Raw genomic sequence first — 23,386 nt, forward strand, 5'->3', positions numbered from 1 at the left:
TTCCTATTCCCCTAATCAATCATTTAGTCTTCCCACACCTGTTCCCTATCTTTTCCCCTGATTAGAGTCCCTATTTCTCCCCTTGTTTTCCGTTTCTGTCCTGTCGGATCCTTGTATACTGTTCACCGTGCTGTGTCTTTGTATCGCCCTGTCGTGTCGTGTTTCCCTCAGATGCTGCGTGGTGAGCAGGTGTCTGAGTCTGCTACGGTCAAGTGCCTTCCCGAGGCAACCTGCAGTTCATTATCGAGTCTCCAGTCAGTTCTCGTGATTACGAGTGAAATTGTTTCTTATGCTTTATTTACCGCTCCGATTTGTCTAGGATTATTGCTATTTCCTTAAACTGGATTAAAGACTCTGTTTTCGCCAAGTCGCTTTTGGGTCCTCATTCACCTGCATAACAGAAGGATCCGACCAAAGAATGGACCCAGCGACTACAGACGCTCGTAACACTGCCGTCGAGATCCAAGGAGCCATGCTCGGCAGACACGAGCAGGAATTGTCTGCTGCTCGTCATGCCATGGAGAACCTGGCCGCTCAGGTTTCCGACCTCTCTGGACAGTTCCAGAGTCTTCGTCTCATGCCACCTGTTACTTCCTGGTCTGCCGAGCCTCCGGAACCTAGGGTTAATAACCCACCTTGCTACTCCGGGCAGCCCAAGGAGTGCCGCTCCTTTCTCACCCAGTGTGATATTGTGTTCTCTCTCCAACCCAACACATACTCTAGAGAGAGAGCTCGGGTTGCTTACGTCATTTCACTCCTTACTGGCCGGGCTCGAGAGTGGGGCACAGATATCTGGGAGGCAAGGGCTGATTGTTCAAACAATTACCAGAACTTTAAAGAGGAGATGATTCGGGTTTTTGACCGTTCAGTTTTTGGTAGGGAGGCTTCTAGGGCCCTGGCTTCCCTATGCCAAGGTGATCGATCCATAACGGATTACTCTATAGAGTTTCGCACTCTTGCTGCCTCTAGTGACTGGAACGAGCCGGCGCTGCTCGCTCGTTTTCTGGAGGGACTCCACGCAGTGGTTAAAGATGAGATTCTCTCCCGGGAGGTTCCTTCCAGTGTGGACTCTTTGATTGCTCTCGCCATCCGCATAGAACGACGGGTAGATCTTCGTCACCAAGCTCGTGGAAGAGAGCTCGCGTCAACGGTGTTTCCCTGCTCCGCATCGCAACCATCTCCCTCCTCTGGCTCAGAGACTGAGCCCATGCAGCTGGGAGGTATTCGCATCTCGACTAAGGAGAGGGAACGGAGGATCACCAACCGCCTGTGCCTCTATTACGGATTTGATGGACATTTTGTCAATTCATGTCCAGTAAAAGCCAGAGCTCATCAGTAAGCGGAGGGCTACTGGTGAGCGCTACTACTCAGGTCTCTCCATCTAGATCCTGTACTACTATGTCGGTCCATCTACGCTGGACCGGTTCGGGTGCTACATGCAGTGCCTTGATAGACTCTGGGGCTGAGGGTTGTTTCATGGACGAAGAATGGGCTCGGAAACATGACATTCCTTTCAGACAGTTAGACAAGCCTACGCCCATGTTCGCCTTAGATGGTAGTCATCTTCCCAGTATCAGATTTGAGACACTACCTTTAACCCTCACAGTATCTGGTAACCACAGTGAGACTATTTCTTTTTTGATTTTTCGTTCACCTTTTACACCTGTTGTTTTGGGTCATCCCTGGCTAGTATGTCATAATCCTTCTATTAATTGGTCTAGTAATTCTATCCTATCCTGGAACGTTTCTTGTCATGTGAAGTGTTTAATGTCTGCCATCCCTCCCATTTCTTCTGTCCCCACTTCTCAGGAGGAACCTGGCGATTTGACAGGAGTGCCGGAGGAATATCATGATCTGCGCACGGTCTTCAGTCGGTCCCGAGCCAACTCCCTTCCTCCTCACCGGTCGTATGATTGTAGTATTGATCTCCTTCCGGGGACCACTCCTCCTCGGGGTAGACTATACTCTCTGTCGGCTCCCGAACGTAAGGCTCTCGAGGATTATTTGTCTGTGTCTCTTGACGCCGGTACCATAGTGCCTTCTTCCTCTCCGGCCGGGGCGGGGTTTTTTTGTTAAGAAGAAGGACGGTACTCTACGCCCCTGCGTGGATTATCGAGGGCTGAATGACATAACGGTTAAGAATCGTTATCCGCTTCCCCTTATGTCATCAGCCTTCGAGATTCTGCAGGGAGCCAGGTGCTTTACTAAGTTGGACCTTCGTAACGCTTACCATCTCGTGCGCATCAGAGAGGGGGACGAGTGGAAAACGGCGTTTAACACTCCGTTAGGGCATTTTGAGTACCGGGTTCTGCCGTTTGGTCTCGCCAATGCGCCAGCTGTTTTTCAGGCATTAGTTAATGATGTTCTGAGAGACATGCTGAACATCTTTGTTTTTGTCTACCTTGACGATATCCTGATTTTTTCACCGTCACTCGAGATTCATGTTCAGCACGTTCGACGTGTTCTCCAGCGCCTTTTAGAGAATTGTCTCTACGTGAAGGCTGAGAAGTGCTCTTTTCATGTCTCCTCCGTTACTTTTCTCGGTTCCGTTATTTCCGCTGAAGGCATTCAGATGGATTCCGCTAAGGTCCAAGCTGTCAGTGAGTGGCCCGTTCCAAGGTCACGTGTCGAGTTGCAGCGCTTTCTAGGTTTCGCTAATTTCTATCGGTGTTTCATTCGTAATTTCGGTCAAGTTGCTGCCCCTCTCACAGCTCTTACTTCTGTCAAGACGTGTTTTAAGTGGTCCGGTTCCGCCCAGGGAGCTTTTGATCTTCTTAAAGAACGTTTTACGTCCGCTCCTATCCTCGTTACTCCTGACGTCACTAGATAATTCATTGTCGAGGTTGACGCTTCAGAGGTAGGCGTGGGAGCCATTCTATCCCAGCGCTTCCAGTCTGACGATAAGGTTCATCCTTGCGCTTATTTTTCTCATCGCCTGTCGCCATCTGAACGCAACTATGATGTGGGTAACCGCGAACTGCTCGCCATCCGCTTAGCCCTAGGCGAATGGCGACAGTGGTTGGAGGGGGCGACCGTTCCTTTTGTCGTTTGGACAGACCATAAGAACCTTGAGTACATCCGTTCTGCCAAACGACTTAATGCTCGTCAAGCTCGTTGGGCGTTATTTTTCGCTCGTTTCGAGTTTGTGATTTCTTACCGTCCGGGTAGCAAGAACACCAAGCCTGATGCCTTATCCCGTCTTTTTAGTTCTTCTGTGGCTTCTACTGATCCCGAGGGGATTCTTCCTTATGGGCGTGTTGTCGGGTTGACAGTCTGGGTAATTGAAAGACAGGTTAAGCAAGCACTCACGCACACTGCGTCGCCTCGCGCTTGTCCTAGTAACCTTCTTTTCGTTCCTGTTTCCACTCGTCTGGCTGTTCTTCAGTGGGCTCACTCTGCCAAGTTAGCTGGTCATCCCGGTGTTCGAGGCACTCTTGCTTCTATTCGCCAGCGCTTTTGGTGGCCGACTCAGGAGCGTGACACGCGCCGTTTCGTGGCTGCTTGTTCGGACTGCGCGCAGACTAAGTCAGGTAACTCTCCTCCTGCCGGTCGTCTCAGACCGCTCCCCATTCCTTCTCGACCATGGTCTCACATCGCCCTAGACTTCATTACCGGTCTGCCTTTGTCTGCGGGGAAGACTGTGATTCTTACGGTTGTCGATAGGTTCTCTAAGGCGGCACATTTCATTCCTCTCGCTAAACTTCCTTCCGCTAAGGAGACGGCACAAATCATCATCGAGAATGTGTTCAGAATTCATGGCCTCCCGTTAGACGCCGTTTCAGACAGAGGCCCGCAATTCACGTCACAGTTTTGGAGGGAGTTCTGTCGTTTGATTGGTGCGTCCGTCAGTCTCTCTTCCGGGTTTCATCCCCAGTCTAACGGTCAAGCAGAGAGGGCCAATCAGACGATTGGTCGCATACTACGCAGCCTTTCTTTCAGAAACCCTGCGTCTTGGGCAGAACAGCTCCCCTGGGCAGAATACGCTCACAACTCGCTTCCTTCGTCTGCTACCGGGTTATCTCCGTTTCAGAGTAGTCTGGGTTACCAGCCTCCTCTGTTCTCATCCCAGCTTGCCGAGTCCAGCGTTCCCTCCGCTCAAGCGTTTGTCCAACGTTGTGAGCGCACCTGGAGGAGGGTGAGGTCTGCACTTTGCCGTTACAGGGCACAGACTGTGAGAGCCGCCAATAAACGTAGGATTAAGAGTCCAAGGTATTGTTGCGGCCAGAGAGTGTGGCTTTCCACTCGCAACCTTCCTCTTACGACAGCTTCTCGTAAGTTGACTCCGCGGTTCATTGGTCCGTTCCGTGTCTCCCAGGTCGTCAATCCTGTCATGCAGGTGAAAGAGGACCCAAACGCGACTTAACAGAAACAGAGTTTATTAAAGTCCAAAACGGAATAACAGAAATCCTCTAGATTTGTAGAGGGGAAAACAACTGGAGAAGCGGCCACAGACTGCAGGTCGCTTCGGGTAGGCGCAGGCCGTAGTCGACTGAGACACCTGCTCACACGCAGCATCTGATGAAGGCACAAAACACGACAGGACAGGGTGATACACAATCACGGCAAAAACACGACAGGACAGGGCGAAACGCAATCACAGCATGGTGAATACAATACAAGGAACCGACGGAACAGGAACGGATCACAAAGGAATAAATAGGGACTCTAATCAGGGGAAAGGATCGGGAACAGGTGTGGGAAGACTAAATGATGATTAGGGGAATAGGAACAGCTGGGAGCAGGAACGGAACGACAGAGAGAAGAGAGAGCGAGAGAGTGAGAGAGGGAGGGGGAGAGAGAGGGATAGAACCAAACAAGACCAGCAGAGGGAAACGAATAGCATGGGGAGCACAGGGACAAGACATGACAATAAATGACAAACATGACAGTACCCCCCACTCACCGAGCGCCTCCTGGCGCACTCGAGGAGGAATCCTGGCGGCAACGGAGGAAATCATCGATGAGCGAACGGTCCAGCACGTCCCGAGACGGAACCCAACTCCTCTCCTCAGGACCGTAACCCTCCCAATCCACTAGGTATTGGTGACCCCGTCCCGAGAACGCATGTCCATAATCTTATGTACCTTGTAAATAGGTGCGCTCTCGACAAGGACGGGAGGGGGAGGGAAGACGAACGGGGTGCGAAGAAAGGGCTTAACACAGGAGACATGGAAGACAGGATGGACGCGACGAAGATGTCGCGGAAGAAGCAGTCGCACAGCGACAGGATTGACGACCTGGGAGACACGGAACGGACCAATGAACCGCGGAGTCAACTTACGAGAAGCTGTCGTAAGAGGAAGGTTGCGAGTGGAAAGCCACACTCTCTGGCCGCAACAATACCTTGGACTCTTAATCCTGCGTTTATTGGCGGCTCTCACAGTCTGTGCCCTGTAACGGCAAAGTGCAGACCTCACCCTCCTCCAGGTGCGCTCACAACGTTGGACAAACGCTTGAGCGGAGGGAACGCTGGACTCGGCAAGCTGGGATGAGAACAGAGGAGGCTGGTAACCCAGACTACTCTGAAACGGAGATAACCCGGTAGCAGACGAAGGAAGCGAATTGTGAGCGTATTCTGCCCAGGGGAGCTGTTCTGCCCAAGACGCAGGGTTTCTGAAAGAAAGGCTGCGTAGTATGCGACCAATCGTCTGATTGGCCCTCTCTGCTTGACCGTTAGACTGGGGATGAAACCCGGAAGAGAGACTGACGGACGCACCAATCAAACGACAGAACTCCCTCCAAAACTGTGACGTGAATTGCGGGCCTCTGTCTGAAACGGCGTCTAACGGGAGGCCATGAATTCTGAATACATTCTCAATAATGATTTGTGCCGTCTCCTTAGCGGAAGGAAGTTTAGCGAGGGGAATGAAATGTGCCGCCTTAGAGAACCTATCGACAACCGTCAGAATCACAGTCTTCCCCGCAGACAAAGGCAGACCGGTAATGAAGTCTAAGGCAATGTGAGACCATGGTCGAGAAGGAATGGGGAGCGGTCTGAGACGACCGGCAGGAGGAGAGTTACCCGACTTAGTCTGCGCGCAGTCCGAACAAGCAGCCACGAAACGGCGCGTGTCACGCTCCTGAGTCGGCCACCAAAAGCGCTGGCGAATAGACGCAAGAGTGCCTCGAACACCGGGATGACCAGCTAACTTGGCAGAGTGAGCCCACTGAAGAACAGCCAGACGAGTGGAAACAGGAACGAAAAGGAGGTTACTAGGACAAGCGCGCGGCGACGCAGTGTGCGTGAGTGCTTGCTTAACCTGTCTTTCAATTCCCCAGACTGTTAACCCGACAACACGCCCATAAGGAAGAATCCCCTCGGGATCAGTAGAAGCCACAGAAGAACTAAACAGACGGGATAAGGCATCAGGCTTGGTGTTCTTGCTACCCGGACGGTAAGAAATCACAAACTCGAAACGAGCGAAAAACAACGCCCAACGAGCTTGACGGGCATTAAGTCGTTTGGCAGAACGGATGTACTCAAGGTTCTTATGGTCTGTCCAAACGACAAAAGGAACGGTCGCCCCCTCCAACCACTGTCGCCATTCGCCTAGGGCTAAGCGGATGGCGAGCAGTTCACGGTTACCCACATCATAGTTGCGCTCAGATGGCGACAGGCGATGAGAAAAATAAGCGCAAGGATGAACCTTATCGTCAGACTGGAAGCGCTGGGATAGGATGGCTCCCACGCCTACCTCTGAAGCGTCAACCTCGACAATGAATTGTCTAGTGACGTCAGGAGTAACGAGGATAGGAGCGGACGTAAAACGTTCTTTTAGAAGATCAAAAGCTCCCTGGGCGGAACCGGACCACTTAAAACACGTCTTAACAGAAGTAAGAGCTGTGAGAGGGGCAGCAACTTGACCGAAATTACGAATGAAACGCCGATAGAAATTAGCGAAACCTAAAAAGCGCTGCAACTCGACACGTGACCTTGGAACGGGCCAATCACTGACAGCTTGGACCTTAGCGGAATCCATCTGAATGCCTTCAGCGGAAATAACGGAACCGAGAAAAGTAACGGAGGAGACATGAAAAGAGCACTTCTCAGCCTTTACGTAGAGACAATTCTCTAAAAGGCGCTGTAGAACACGTCGAACGTGCTGAACATGAATCTCGAGTGACGGAGAAAAAATCAGGATATCGTCAAGATAGACAAAAACAAAAATGTTCAGCATGTCTCTCAGAACATCATTAACTAATGCCTGAAAAACAGCTGGCGCATTGGCGAGACCGAACGGCAGAACCCGGTACTCAAAATGCCCTAACGGAGTGTTAAACGCCGTTTTCCACTCGTCCCCCTCTCTGATGCGCACGAGATGGTAAGCGTTACGAAGGTCCAACTTAGTAAAGCACCTGGCTCCCTGCAGAATCTCGAAGGCTGATGACATAAGGGGAAGCGGATAACGATTCTTAACCGTTATGTCATTCAGCCCTCGATAATCCACGCAGGGCGCAGAGTACCGTCCTTCTTTTTAACAAAAAGAACCCCGCCCCGGCCGGAGAAGAAGAAGGCACTATGGTACCGGCGTCAAGAGACACAGACAAATAATCCTCGAGAGCCTTACGTTCGGGAGCCGACAGAGAGTATAGTCTACCTCGAGGAGGAGTGGTCCCCGGAAGGAGATCAATACTACAATCATACGACCGGTGAGGAGGAAGGGAGTTGGCTCGGGACCGACTGAAGACCGTGCGTAGATCATGATATTCCTCCGGCACTCCTGTCAAATCGCCAGGTTCCTCCTGAGAAGTAGGAACAGAAGAAACGGGAGGGATGGCAGACATTAAACACTTCACATGACAAGAAACGTTCCAGGATAGGATAGAATTACTAGACCAATTAATAGAAGGATTATGACATACTAGCCAGGGATGACCCAAAACAACAGGTGTAAACGGTGAACGGAAAATCAAAAAGAAATAGTCTCACTGTGGTTACCAGATACTGTGAGAGTTAAAGGTAGTGTCTCAAATTTGATACTGGGAAGATGACTACCATCTAAGGCAAACATGGGCGTAGGCCTGTCTAACGGTCTGAAAGGAATGTTATGTTTCCGAACCCATGCTTCGTCCATGAAACAACCCTCAGCCCCAGAGTCAATCAAAGCACTGCATGTAGCACCCGAACCGGTCCAGCGTAGATGGACCGACATAGTAGTACAAGATCTAGATGAAGGGACCTGAGTAGTAGCGCTCACCAGTAGCCCTCCGCTTACTGATGGACTCTGGCCTCTTACTGGACATGAATTAACAAAATGTCCAGCAACTCCGCAATAGAGGCACAGGCGGTTGGTGATCCTCCGTTCCCTCTCCTTATTCGAGATGCGAATCCCTCCCAGCTGCATGGGCTCAGTCTCAAAGCCAGAGGAGGGAGATGGTTGCGATGCGGAGCAGGGAAACACCGTTGATGCGAGCTCTCTTCCACGAGCCCGGTGACGAAGATCTACCCGTCGTTCTATGCGGATGGCGAGAGCAATCAAAGAATCCACATCTGATGGAACCTCCCGGGAGAGAATCTCATCCTTAACCACTGCGTGGAGTCCCTCCAGAAAACGAGCGAGCAGCGCCGGCTCGTTCCACTCACTAGAGGCAGCAAGAGTGCGAAACTCAATGGAATAATCCGTTATGGACCGTTCACCTTGGCATAAGGAAGCCAGGGCCCTAGAAGCCTCCCCACCAAAAACTGAACGGTCAAAAACCCGAATCATCTCCTCTTTAAAGTTCTGGAATCTGTTAGAGCAATCAGCCCTTGCCTCCCAGATAGCTGTGCCCCATTCTCGAGCCCGGCCAGTAAGGAGTGAAATGACGTAAGCAACCCGAGCTCTCTCTCTAGAGTATGTGTGGGGTTGGAGAGAGAACACAATCTCACACTGCGTGAGAAAGGAGCGGCACTCAGTGGGCTGCCCGGAGTAGCAAGGTGGGTTATTAACCCTGGGTTCTGGAGGCTCGGCAGGCCAGGGAGTAACAGGTGGCACGAGACGTAGACTCTGGAACTGTCCAGAGAGGTCGGAAACCTGAGCGGCCAGGTTCTCCACGGCATGGCGAGCAGCAGACAATTCCTGCTCGTGTCTGCCGAGCATGGCTCCTTGGATCTCGACGGCAGTGTAACGAGCGTCTGAAGTCGCTGGGTCCATTCCTTGGTCGGTTCCTTCTGTCATGCAGGTGAAAGAGGACCCAAACGCGACTTAACAGAAACAGAGTTTATTAAAGTCCAAAACGGAATAACAGAAATCCTCTAGATTTGTAGAGGGAAAACAACTGGAGAAGCGGCCACAGACTGCAGGTCGCTTCGGGTAGGCGCAGGCCGTAGTCGACTGAGACACCTGCTCACACGCAGCATCTGATGAAGGCACAAAACACGACAGGACAGGGTGATACACAATCACGGCAAAAACACGACAGGACAGGGCGAAACGCAATCACAGCATGGTGAATACAATACAAGGAACCGACGGAACAGGAACGGATCACAAAGGAATAAATAGGGACTCTAATCAGGGGAAAGGATCGGGAACAGGTGTGGGAAGACTAAATGATGATTAGGGGAATAGGAACAGCTGGGAGCAGGAACGGAACGACAGAGAGAAGAGAGAGCGAGAGAGTGAGAGAGGGAGGGGGAGAGAGAGGGATAGAACCAAACAAGACCAGCAGAGGGAAACGAATAGCATGGGGAGCACAGGGACAAGACATGACAATAAATGACAAACATGACAAATCCTGTCGCTGTGCGACTGCTTCTTCCGCGACATCTTCGTCGCGTCCATCCTGTCTTCCATGTCTCCTGTGTCAAGCCCTTTCTTCGCACCCCCGTTCGTCTTCCCTCCCCCCCTCCCGTCCTTGTCGAGAGCGCACCTATTTACAAGGTACGTAGGATCATGGACATGCGTTCTCGGGGACGGGGTCACCAATACTTAGTGGATTGGGAGGGTTACGGTCCTGAGGAGAGGAGTTGGGTTCCGTCTCGGGACGTGCTGGACCGTTCACTGATTGATGATTTCCTCCGTTGCCGCCAGGATTCCTCCTCGAGTGCGCCAGGAGGCGCTCGGTGAGTGGGGGGGGTACTGTCATGTTTTGTCTTATATTGTCTTGTCATTTTGCTTTTCCTTCTGTTCGTTTTCCCCCTGCTGGTCTTTTTAGGTTCGTTCCCTTTTTTCTCTCTCCCTCTCTCTCTCTCTTCTCTCTATCGTTCCGTTCCTGCTCCCAGCTGTTCCTATATTCCCCTAATCAATCATTTAGTCTTCCCACACCTGTTCCCTATCTTTTCCCCTGATTAGAGTCCCTATTTCTCCCCTTGTTTTCCGTTTCTGTCCTGTCGGATCCTTGTATACTGTTCACCGTGCTGTGTCTTTGTATCGCCCTGTCGTGTCGTGTTTCCCTCAGATGCTGCGTGGTGAGCAGGTGTCTGAGTCTGCTACGGTCAAGTGCCTTCCCGAGGCAACCTGCAGTTCATTATCGAGTCTCCAGTCAGTTCTCGTGATTACGAGTGAAATTGTTTCTTATGCTTTATTTACCGCTCCGATTTGTCTAGGATTATTGCTATTTCCTTAAACTGGATTAAAGACTCTGTTTTCGCCAAGTCGCTTTTGGGTCCTCATTCACCTGCATAACATGTTGTCCTTGATGATCTTTATGGCCTTCCTGTGACATCGGGTGGTCTAGGTGTCCTGATGGCAGGTAGTTTGCCCCCGGTGATGCGTTGTGCAGAACTCACTACCCTCTGGAGAGCCTTACGGTTGTGGGCAGGAGAGGGTAGGAGAGAGTACAGGAGAGGGCTCAGAACGCACCCTTGTGGGGCCCCAGTGTTGAGGATCAGCGGGGTGGAGATGTTGTTATCTACCCTCACCACCTGGGGGTGGCCCGTCAGGAAGTCCAGTACCCAGTTGCACAGGGCGGGGTCGAGACCCAGGGTCTCAAGCTTGATGACGAGTTTGGAGGGAACTATGGTGTTAAATGCTGAGCTGTAGTCGATGAACAGCATTCTCACATAGGTATTCCTCTTGTCCAGATGGGTTAGGGCAGTGTGCAGTGTGGTTGAGATTGCGTCATCTGTGGACCTATTTGGGTGGTAAGCAAATTGAAGTGGGTCTAGGGTGTCAGGTAGGGTGGAGGTGATATGGTCATTGACTAGTCTCTCAAAGCACTTCATGATGACGGTGAGTGCTACAGGGCGGTAGTCGTTTAGCTCAGTTACCTTAGCTTTCTTGGGAACAGGAACAATGGTGGCCCTCTTGAAGCATGTGGGAACAGCAGACTGGGATAAGGATTGATTGAATATGTCCGTAAACACACGGACATAAAGACTTTGGTCTTTCCAAAAAATATGTTTGAAATGTTGTTAATATTAAGAAATATATTTTTGAAAAAAGTAGAGATGGTTCTGTGTTAAAGAATCCCTGAGTTGATTCAGGACACATTATTTGAAAATTCTCAAACACAGAGAAAATACGTATTTCAAATACAAATAATCAAATACACATGCATTTGAATCCAGGTCTGGAAGAGTGTATATTTAAGCAATAAGGCCGAACGTGTGGTATATGGCAATATACCGTGGCTAAGGGCTGTTTTTATGCATGGATTTTCCGCTGTATATTGACCATATACCACAACCCCCCGAGGTGCCTTACTGTTATTATAAACTGGCTACCAACATACTTAGAACAATAAACAAGTCATGTTGCATCATACCCATGGTATATTGTCTGATAAAACTGGCTTTCAGCCAAAGAGCATCCAGGATAATTTGACAATTTCCATGAACAATAAAGCATATCCCATCTTATTGCCTTATTATCCCCCTATCTATCCACATGTAACCGCCTAATAGGACATGCTTTGTGTTCAGTAGGCATGAAGTAAGAGAAAACAGTTTGAAACAGATGAGATATGTTACTAAATGTCCTGAATCTGACCAATAATAACACTAATTTGATTTAATTGTTCTGTTTCAAAATCTTTCAACATGTTTTTCAATCTTGTGCATACTGAGCATGCGATCACAGTTTTATTTTTATGTTTGATTCTCTTCCAGGCAAACTAGCATGGTGAGGAGTATTTGGTAGACCCTAGATGTCACACCTTGACCATAGAGAGCCTTTTTATTCTCTATTTTGGTTAGGTCGGGGTGTGACTATGGTGAGTAATCTAGGTTGTTGTAATTCTATGTTGGCCTGGTATGGTTCCCAATCAGAGGCAGCCATTTCCTCACTGTGTTTGTGGGATCTTGTTTCTGTGTAGTTGCCTGTGAGCACTCCATAGCTTCACGTATCGTTTGCTTTTTTTATATTGTTTTGTGCGTTTCAAGAATAAAAAGATGTGGAACCCATATCACACTGCGCCTCGGTCCGAATGTTATTTAATGTATATCTACTAGTATCTGCTGTTATCTAATAATGAACCTTGGTATTTTGGAGCCTCGCTCCTCACAGTGTTTTGCACTTGATGACATCAACATGTTCCCTCCTCAGAACTGCTGGCTCATTCTGATTTAGGACCTCTTTCTCTTCATTATGGATACCAATCAATATCCCTCTAACCAGGCAAGCTCCTCTGTGTTCATATCACTAAGGATTTCACATGGTCCACACACAAATGCACCATTGAGAGAATTTAAAACTTCTTATGGCTGGGGGTGGTATTTCACGTTCAGATGAAAAGCGTGCCCAGAGTAAACTGCTTGCTACTCAGGCCCAGAAACCAAGATATGCATATTAGTAGTAGCTTTGGATGGAAAACACTCTGAAGATTCTAACATTGTTTGAATGATGTCTGTGAGTATAACAGAACTCATATGGCAGTTTTTCAAGTCATTGCCTATCCAATATACAGTGTAAAATTTGGTCCGATTGCACTTCCTAAGGCTTCCACTAGATGTCAACAGTCTTTAGAATTTTGTTTCATGCTTTGACTGTGAAGGGGGAGCGAATAAGAGCTGTTTGTATCAGGGGTCTGGCTGAAAGCCATTAGTTTAGTCACGTGCGCGGCCTTGAGCACGAGCTCTGTTCCTTCTCATTTCTAAAGACAAAGGAATTGTCCGGTTGAAACATTATTAACGATTTATGATAAAAAGTAAGTAAGTAAGTAAGTATAGTAAGTATTTCACTGTTAGTCCACACCTGTTGATTACGAGGCATGTGACAAATAACACTCGATTTGAAAATACTTTTTAATAAGAATGTAAATGCTAGCAACACACACACACACACACACACACACACACACACACACACACACACACGCACACACACACACACACACACACACACACACACACTCACACACACACACACACACACACACACACACACACACACACACACACACACACACACACACACACACACACACACACACACACACACACACACACACACACACACACACACACACACACACACACACACACACTTACTGGTGTGGGGATGAGCAGAGGCAGAGGCAGGAGGAGAAGTGGGGTGAGGAGGATAATGAGGTAGTTCCTATGGCTCCACATCCAGCTACACCCAACCATGGCTCTCCAACAGACAGGTAACCCAGAGACAGAAACACACCTGGACCACAGGTGACCTAGCGTTAACTTACTACTAACCTACAGGTAATACGAAAAACTGTTTGGTCAGGTATACACCTGGGCACCAGATAGCTCAACCTTCAGGGTACCAAAATGTAAACCGGAAAGCAGTGAACAGAAAGGTACATCGGCACTCCTGGCTGAGCTACAGGTCAAATACAGGTAAGCCTCAGGTTAGCTACTGGTAAGGTAGTGGGAAAGGTGTGCTCCAGGCTGACAGCGTAGCAGGAAATGTGCCTAATAAGACTGTAATTTACTGTTTATATCACAGAGAAAGTATTAAACATTAACTCAACCACAAGGGAGGGTGATCATAGAGAGTGAGGGAGAGAGATAGGGAAAGGAGAAAGAGGGAGGGAAGGGTAAAGGATAGGAGGAGGGAGGGAGGGAGGGAGGGAGGGAGGGAGGGAGGGAGGGAGGGAGGGAGGGAGGGAGGGAGGGAGGAGGGAGGGAGGGAGGGAGGGAGGGGGAGGGAGGGAGGGAGGGAGGGAGGGAGGGAGGGGGAGGGAGGGAGGGAGGGAGGGGGAGAGAGAGTGATCACCAAACTATAGAGGATTGATTTACCAGACAATAAAGTTCTTTCAACTTTATCTAAATGTCCAATTCCAATGATTTATCACAAACACTATTATTGGAAGTTACTTGAAACCCCTTTTCATCTCTTGCCGTGGTGATAAGCAAGTGGGTTTACTCTGGCACACACACACACACACACACACACACACACACACACACACACACACACACACACACACACACACACACACACACACACACACACACACACACACACACACACACACACACACACACACACACACACACACACACACACACACACACACAGTGCCTTTGGAAAGTATTCAGACCCCTTGACTTTTTGCACAATTTGTTAGGTTACAGCCTTATTCTAAAATTGATTAAATCGTTTTTATCTTCGTCAATCTACACGCAATAACCTATAATGTCAAAGCAAAAACAGAGTTTTAGACATTTTTGCTGATTTATTAAAAGTAAAAAAAGAAATATCACATTTACAGAAATATTCAGAACTTTTACTCAGTACTTTGTTAAAGCACCTTTGGCAGCGATTACAGCCTCGAGTCTTCTTGGGTGTGACGCTACAAGCTTGGTACACCTGTATTTGTGGAGTTTCTCCCAATCTTCTCTTCATATCCTCTCAAGCTCTCAATTGCTGACCCTTATTTAAAGCCCTTGGTGAATACCTTTTTCCATATTCTTCTCGAACGCGTGTTTTAGATTGTAGTACTTTTTAAAAAAAGAGAACAAAGAAATTAATGATTTTTAAGCTATTGTCACAGTTAATTAACAATAATAATAAAAAAAATATATAATTATTTAACCTTTATTTTCTTATTTACAATGGCGGCCTACCGTCATGATCCAAATACACACAATGATCCAATTATACATTTCCTGTCTCTGTAGTTGTGTTTGCTGTGGGATCTTAGAACTCTGCTTTTGACATATACAGCACACTATTGTAACACTCATGTTACAGTCGGAAAGCAGCATCAGTGTATTGTTGACACACAAAGGATATAGTATGTGTGAATGCGATCCAATGATGTCAACAGAGTGGTATTCCAACCATTTTATCAGTATTCTGTGGACTGTCCCCCAAACTGGTCGCTTTCACATAATCAGTTGTTTTAATATGTTATAACTGTTTTGTAATACAAAGGCAGACAAATTGGCAGACATATTAGATATTATGACATTTATTTGACCATTCTGGTTTGGAAAGAATTAAAATGTTACCATTTGAATTTGACCAAAGGAACAACCTTACGATTTGACTTTGGACGATACAGTGTAAATCTATTTGTCTGAGAACACACAGACACTGTGAATTCGTAAGAACTGTAAGAACAGTACGTGCTAATCCACTTATTAAGGTATCAATACTAATGTTCCTGCTTTAAGATCATAAATCCTTACATACTGTAAGAACACTGTGTCCCTTTCTTCTCTCAACAACTTTAATTAAGTCGTAAACTACAGCGCCAAAGCTGTAAAAAGATCAAATAAATTCTTACACTCCCACAATTACAGAACGCTTGACCAATGGTGAAAACATAATGAGGAAGTATTCTAGCCCCTTTGGCACTAAATACCATATCGTGTAATATTACACTATATATGCACAAAAGTATGTGGACAACCCTTCAAATTAATGGATTTGGCTATTTTAGCCGAATTTTATATACCTTTGATGACAGGTATATAAAATCGAGCACACAGCCATGAAATCTCCATAGACAAACACCGGCACTAGAATGGCCTGGTCATAGGATGCCACCTTTCCAACAAGTCAGTTTGTCAAATTTCTGCCGTTATTGTGAAATGGAAACATCTATGAGGAACAACGTCTCAGTCGCGAAGATAAAAGTTAGAACAGCACACTCCGGGCGGTCTGTGCATATTTGTAAACAACAGCTGGTGCACGAAATCTAAGGAAGTCTATAGTATCTTGTGATAAAATACAGACCACACTATTTACCAAGAGAATTTTCAGCTATACTTTTCATGGCTGTTTATTTACCACCACAGACGGATGCTGGCACTAAGACCGCACTCAGTCAGCTGTATAAGCAAATAAGCAATCAGGAAACCGCTCACCTAGGTGCGGCATTCCTAGTGGCTGGAGACTTTAATGCAGGGAAACTTAAATCAGTTCTAGCTAATTTCTATCAACAGGTTAAATGTGCACCCTGAGGGGGTAAAACATCTAGATCACCTGTATTCCACACACAGAGACACGTAAAAAGCTTTCCCTCGCCCTCCATCTGGTAAATCCAACCACAATTCTATCATTCTGATTCCTGCTTACAAGCAAAAATTAAAGCAGAAAGCACCAGTGACTCGGTCTATAAAAAATTGGTCAGGTATGCATATACTAAACTATATGACTGTTTTACTATCACAGACTGGAACATGTTCCGGGATTCTTCCGATGGCATTGAGGAGCACACCACATCAGTCACTGGCTTTATCAATAAGTGCCTCGAAGACGTCGTCCCCACAGTGACTGTAAGTACATACCCCAACCGGAAGCCATGGATTTCAGGCAACATTCGCACTGAGCTAAAGGGTAGTGCTGCTGCTTTTAAGTTGCGGGACTCTACCCCAGAAGCTTATAAGAAATCTTGCTATGCACTTCGACCAACCATCAAACAGACAAAGCGTCAATACAGGGCTAAGATTGAATCGTAATACACCGGCTCCGACTCTCGTCTTATGTGGCAGGGCTTGCAAACTTTTACAGACTCGAATGGGAAGCACAGCCGCATGCTACCCAGTGACACAAGCCTATCAGACGAGCTAAATCACTTCTATGCTCAGTTCGAAGCAAGCAACACTGAGGCATGCATGAGAGCATCAGCTGTTCCAGGCGAATGTGTGATCACGCTCTCCGTAGCTGACATTAGTAAGACCTTTCAACAGGTCAACATTCACAAGGCTGCGGGGCCAGACAGATGAACCAGGATGTGTGCTCTGGACATGTGCTGATCAACTGGCAGGTGTCTTCACTGACATTTTCAACATGCCCCTGGTTGAGTCTGTAATACCAACATGTTTCAAGCAGACCACCATAGGCTCTGTGCCCAATAACAAGGCAATCTGTCTAAATGACTACAGACCCGTAGCACTCACGTCCTTGGCCATGAAGTTCTTTGAAAGGCTGGTAATGGCTCACATCAACACCATTATCCCAGAAACCCTATTTATTTTTCCTTTATTACTAGGCAAGTCAGTTAAGAACAAATTCTTATTTTCAATGACGGCCTAGGAACAATGGGTTAACTGCCTGTTCATGGGCAGAACGACAGATTTGTACCTTGTCAGCTCGGGGATTTGAACTTGCAACCTTCCGGTTACTAGTCCAACGCTCTAACCACTAGGCTACCCTGCCGCCTCAAGACCCACTACAATTTGCATACCGCCCAAACAGATCCACAGATGATGCCATCTCTATTGCACTCCACACTGCCCTTTCCAACCTGGACAAAATGAACACCTACTTGAGAATACTATTCATTGACTACAGCTCAGTGCTCAACACCATAGTGCCCTTAAAGCTCATCACTAAACTAAGGATCCTGGGACTAAACACCTCCCTCTGCAAATGGATCCTGAACTTCCTGACGGGCCGCCCCCAGGTGGTGAGGGGAGGTAGCAACACATTTGCAATGCTGATCCTCAACACTGGAGCCCCTCAGGGGTGCGTGCTCAGTCCCCTCATGTACTCCCTGTTCACCCATGCCTGCAACTAGAATGGTCCAAACACTCCAAGACAATCGTGAAGAGGGCACGACAAAGCCTATTCCCCCTTAGGAAACTAAAAATATTTGTCATGGGTTCTCAGATCCTCTAAAGGTTCTACAGCAACAACACTGGTTGCATCCCTGCCTGGTACGGCAATTGCTCAGCCTCCGACCGCAAGGCACTACAGAGGGTAGTGCTTACGGCCCAGTACATCACTGGGGCTAGCTGCCTGCCCTCCAGGACCTCTACACCAGGCGGTGTCAGAGGAAGGCCCTAAAAATTGTCAAAGACCCCAGCGACCCCAGTCATAGACTGTTCTCTCTACTACCGCATGGCAAGCGGTACCGGAGTGCCAAGTCTAGGACTAAAAAGGCTTCTCAGCAGTTTTTACCCCCAAGAGATAAGACTCCTGAACAGGTAATCAAGTTGCTACCCGGAATATTTCCATTGTGTGCCCCCCAACCCCCCTTTTATGCTGATGATACTCTCTGCTTATCATATATGCATAGTCACTTTAAACTATACATTCATGTACATACTACCTCAATTGGCCCAACCAACCAGTGCCCACACACATTGGCTAACCGGGCAATCTGAATTGTGTCCCGCCACCCGCCAACCCCTATTTTACCCTACTGCTACTCTTTGTTTATCAAATATGCATAGTCATTTGAACCATTTCTAAATGTGCATACTACCTCAATCAGCCCTACTAACCGGTGCCTGTATATAGCCTCGCTTGTCATGTTTGTCATTTATTATCATGTCTTGTCCCTGTGCTCCCCATTCTGTTCGTTTCCCTCTGCTGGTCTTATTGGGTTCTTTCCCTCTTTCTATCCCTCTCTCTCCCCCTCCCCCTCTCACTCTCTCGCTCTCTCTTCTCTCTATCGTTCCGTTCCTGCTCCCAGCTGTTCCTATTCCCCTAATCATCATTTAGTCTTCCCACACCTGTTCCCGATCCTTTCCCCTGATTAGAGTCCCTATTTATTCCTTTGTGTTCCGTTCCTGTCCGGTCGGTTCCCTGTTTAGTATTCACCATGCTGTGATTGCGTTTCGCCCTGTCCTGTCGTGTTTTTGCTGTGATTGTGTATCGCCCTGTCCTGTCGTGTTTTTTGCCTTCATCAGATGCTGCGTGTGAGCAGGTGTCTCTGTCTACTACGGCCTGCGCCTACCCGAAGCGACCTGCAGTCTGTGGCCGCTTCTCTTGTTATTCCCCTCTACAGACAAGAGGATTTCTGTTATTCCCTGTTTGGACTTGAATAAACTCTGTTTCTGTTAAGTCGCTTTTGGGTCCTCTATCACCTGCATGACAGAAGGAACCGACCGAGGAATGGACCCAGCGACTTCAGACGCTCGTTACACTGCCGTCGAGATCCAGGAGCCATGCTCGGCAGACACGAGCAGGAATTGTCTGCTGCTCGCCATGCCGTGGAGAACCTGGCCGCTCAGGTTTCCGACCTCTCTGGACAGTTCCAGAGTCTACGTCTCGTGCCACCTGTTACTTCCTGGCCTGCCGAGCCTCCAGAACCTAGGGTTAATAACCCACCTTGCTACTCCGGGCAGTCCACTGAGTGCCGCTCCTTTCTCACGCAGTGTGAGATTGTGTTCTCTCTCCAACCCAACACATACTCTAGAGAGAGAGCTCGGGTTGCTTACGTCATTTCACTCCTTACTGGCCGGGCTCGAGAATGGGGCACAGCTATCTGGGAGGCAAGGGCTGATTGCTCTAACAAGTTCCAGAACTTTAAAGAGGAGATGATTCGGGTTTTTGACCGTTCAGTTTTTGGTGGGGAGGCTTCTAGGGCCCTGGCTTCCTTATGCCAAGGTGAACGGTCCATAACGGATTATTCTATTGAGTTTCGCACTCTTGCTGCCTCTAGTGAGTGGAACGAGCCGGCGCTGCTCGCTCGTTTTCTGGAGGGACTCCACGCAGTGGTTAAGGATGAGATTCTCTCCCGGGAGGTTCCTTCAGATGTGGACTCTTTGATTGCTCTCGCCATCCGCATAGAACGACGGGTAGATCTTCGTCACCGGGCTCGTGGAAGAGAGCTCGCATCAACGGTGTTTCCCTGCTCCGCATCGCAACCATCTCCCTCCTCTGGCTTTGAGACTGAGCCCATGCAGCTGGGAGGGATTCGCATCTCGACTAAGGAGAGGGAACGGAGGATCACCAACCGCCTGTGCCTCTATTGCGGAGTTGCTGGACATTTTGTTAATTCATGTCCAGTAAGAGGCCAGAGCCCATCAGTAAGCGGAGGGCTACTGGTGAGCGCTACTACTCAGGTCTCTTCATCTAGATCTTGTACTACTATGTCGGTCCATCTACGCTGGACCGGTTCGGGTGCTACATGCAGTGCCTTGATTGACTCTGGGGCTGAGGGTTGTTTCATGGACGAAGCATGGGTTCGGAAACATAACATTCCTTTCAGACCGTTAGACAAGCCTACGCCCATGTTTGCCTTAGATGGTAGTCATCTTCCCAGTATCAAATTTGAGACACTACCTTTAACTCTCACAGTATCTGGTAACCACAGTGAGACTATTTCTTTTTTGATTTTCCGTTCACCGTTTACACCTGTTGTTTTGGGTCATCCCTGGCTAGTATGTCATAATCCTTCTATTAATTGGTCTAGTAATTCTATCCTATCCTGGAACGTTTCTTGTCATGTGAAGTGTTTAATGTCTGCCATCCCTCCCGTTTCTTCTGTCCCTACTTCTCAGGAGGAACCTGGCGATTTGACAGGAGTGCCGGAGGAATATCATGATCTGCGCACGGTCTTCAGTCGGTCCCGAGCCAACTCCCTTCCTCCTCACCGGTCGTATGATTGTAGTATTGATCTCCTTCCGGGGACCACTCCTCCTCGAGGTAGACTATACTCTCTGTCGGCTCCCGAACGTAAGGCTCTCGAGGATTATTTGTCTGTGTCTCTTGACGCCGGTACCATAGTGCCTTCTTCTTCTCCGGCCGGGGCGGGGTTCTTTTTGTTAAGAAGAAGGACGGTACTCTGCGCCCCTGCGTGGATTATCGAGGGCTGAATGACATAACGGTTAAGAATCGTTATCCGCTTCCCCTTATGTCATCAGCCTTCGAGATTCTGCAGGGAGCCAGGTGCTTTACTAAGTTGGACCTTCGTAACGCTTACCATCTCGTGCGCATCAGAGAGGGGGACGAGTGGAAAACGGCGTTTAACACTCCGTTAGGGCATTTTGAGTACCGGGTTCTGCCGTTCGGTCTCGCCAATGCGCCAGCTGTTTTTCAGGCATTAGTTAATGAGGTTCTGAGAGACATGCTGAACATCTTTGTTTTTGTCTATCTTGACGATATCCTGATTTTTTCTCCGTCACTCGAGATTCATGTTCAGCACGTTCGACGTGTTCTACAGCGCCTTTTAGAGAATTGTCTCTACGTAAAGGCTGAGAAGTGCTCTTTTCATGTCTCCTCCGTTACTTTTCTCGGTTCCGTTATTTCCGCTGAAGGCATTCAGATGGATTCCGCTAAGGTCCAAGCTGTCAGTGATTGGCCCGTTCCAAGGTCACGTGTCGAGTTGCAGCGCTTTTTAGGTTTCGCTAATTTCTATCGGCGTTTCATTCGTAATTTCGGTCAAGTTGCTGTTCCTCTCACAGCTCTTACTTCTGTCAAGACGTGTTTTAAGTGGTCCGGTTCCGCCCAGGGAGCTTTTGATCTTCTAAAAGAACGTTTTACGTCCGCTCCTATCCTCGTTACTCCTGACGTCACTAGACAATTCATTGTCGAGGTTGACGCTTCAGAGGTAGGCGTGGGAGCCATTCTATCCCAGCGCTTCCAGTCTGACGATAAGGTTCATCCTTGCGCTTATTTTTCTCATCGCCTGTCGCCATCTGAGCGAAACTATGATGTGGGTAACCGTGAACTGCTCGCCATCCGCTTAGCCCTAGGCGAATGGCGACAGTGGTTGAGGGGGCGACCGTTCCTTTTGTCGTTTGGACAGACCATAAGAACCTTGAGTACATCCGTTCTGCCAAACGACTTAATGCCCGTCAAGCTCGTTGGGCGTTGTTTTTCGCTCGTTTCGAGTTTGTGATTTCTTACCGTCCGGGTAGCAAGAACACCAAGCCTGATGCCTTATCCCGTCTGTTTAGTTCTGCTGTGGCTTCTACTGATCCCGAGGGGATTCTTCCTTATGGGCGTGTTGTCGGGTTAACAGTCTGGGGAATTGAAAGACAGGTTAAGCAAGCACTCACGCACACTGCGTCGCCGCGCGCTTGTCCTAGTAACCTCCTTTTCGTCCCTGTTTCCACTCGTCTGGCTGTTCTTCAGTGGGCTCACTCTGCCAAGTTAGCTGGTCATCCCGGTGTTCGAGGCACTCTTGCGTCTATTCGCCAGCGCTTTTGGTGGCCGACTCAGGAGCGTGACACGCGCCGTTTCGTGGCTGCTTGTTCGGACTGCGCGCAGACTAAGTCGGGTAACTCTCCTCCTGCCGGTCGTCTCAGACCGCTCCCCATTCCTTCTCGACCATGGTCTCACATCGCCTTAGGCTTCACTACCGGTCTGCCTTTGTCTGCGGGGAAGACTGTGAGAGCCGCCAATAAACGCAGGATTAAGAGTCCAAGGTATTGTTGCGGCCAGAGAGTGTGGCTTTCCACTCGCAACCTTCCTCTTACGACAGCTTCTCGTAAGTTGACTCCGCGGTTCATTGGTCCGTTCCGTGTCTCCCAGGTCGTCAATCCTGTCGCTGTGCGACTGCTTCTTCCGCGACATCTTCGTCGCGTCCATCCTGTCTTCCATGTCTCCTGTGTTAAGCCCTTTCTTCGCACCCCCGTTCGTCTTCCCTCCCCCCTCCCGTCCTTGTCGAGAGCGCACCTATTTACAAGGTACATAAGATCATGGACATGCGTTCTCGGGGACGGGGTCACCAATACTTAGTGGATTGGGAGGGTTACGGTCCTGAGGAGAGGAGTTGGGTTCCGTCTCGGGACGTGCTGGACCGTTCACTCATCAATGATTTCCTCCGTTGCCGCCAGGATTCCTCCTCGAGTGCGCCAGGAGGCGCTCGGTGAGTGGGGGGGTACTGTCATGTTTGTCATTTATTATCATGTCTTGTCCCTGTGCTCCCCATTCTGTTCGTTTCCCTCTGCTGGTCTTATTGGGTTCTTTCCCTCTTTCTATCCCTCTCTCTCCCCCTCCCCCTCTCACTCTCTCGCTCTCTCTTCTCTCTATCGTTCCGTTCCTGCTCCCAGCTGTTCCTATTCCCCTAATCATCATTTAGTCTTCCCACACCTGTTCCCGATCCTTTCCCCTGATTAGAGTCCCTATTTATTCCTTTGTGTTCCGTTCCTGTCCGGTCGGTTCCCTGTTTAGTATTCACCATGCTGTGATTGCGTTTCGCCCTGTCCTGTCGTGTTTTTGCTGTGATTGTGTATCGCCCTGTCCTGTCGTGTTTTTTGCCTTCATCAGATGCTGCGTGTGAGCAGGTGTCTCTGTCTACTACGGCCTGCGCCTACCCGAAGCGACCTGCAGTCTGTGGCCGCTTCTCTTGTTATTCCCCT

General features: G+C 48.7%; 1 protein-coding gene across 1 annotated transcript in view; it reads right to left on the minus strand.

The window, feature by feature from the left end:
* Positions 1 to 13,790, minus strand: part of slc13a2 (solute carrier family 13 member 2) — a 77,101-nt gene extending 63,311 nt beyond the window's left edge. The window contains exon 1 of the mRNA XM_046297767.1: positions 13,412 to 13,790. Within this exon, the coding sequence (XP_046153723.1) occupies positions 13,412 to 13,510 (99 nt within the window). The 5' untranslated portion in view covers positions 13,511 to 13,790. The remainder of the gene's footprint in view (positions 1 to 13,411) is intronic.
* Positions 13,791 to 23,386: the final 9,596 nt, after the last annotated feature.

The sequence above is a fragment of the Oncorhynchus gorbuscha genome, linkage group LG14 (genome assembly GCF_021184085.1).
Source record: "Oncorhynchus gorbuscha isolate QuinsamMale2020 ecotype Even-year linkage group LG14, OgorEven_v1.0, whole genome shotgun sequence".
Lineage (NCBI taxonomy): Eukaryota > Metazoa > Chordata > Actinopteri > Salmoniformes > Salmonidae > Oncorhynchus > Oncorhynchus gorbuscha.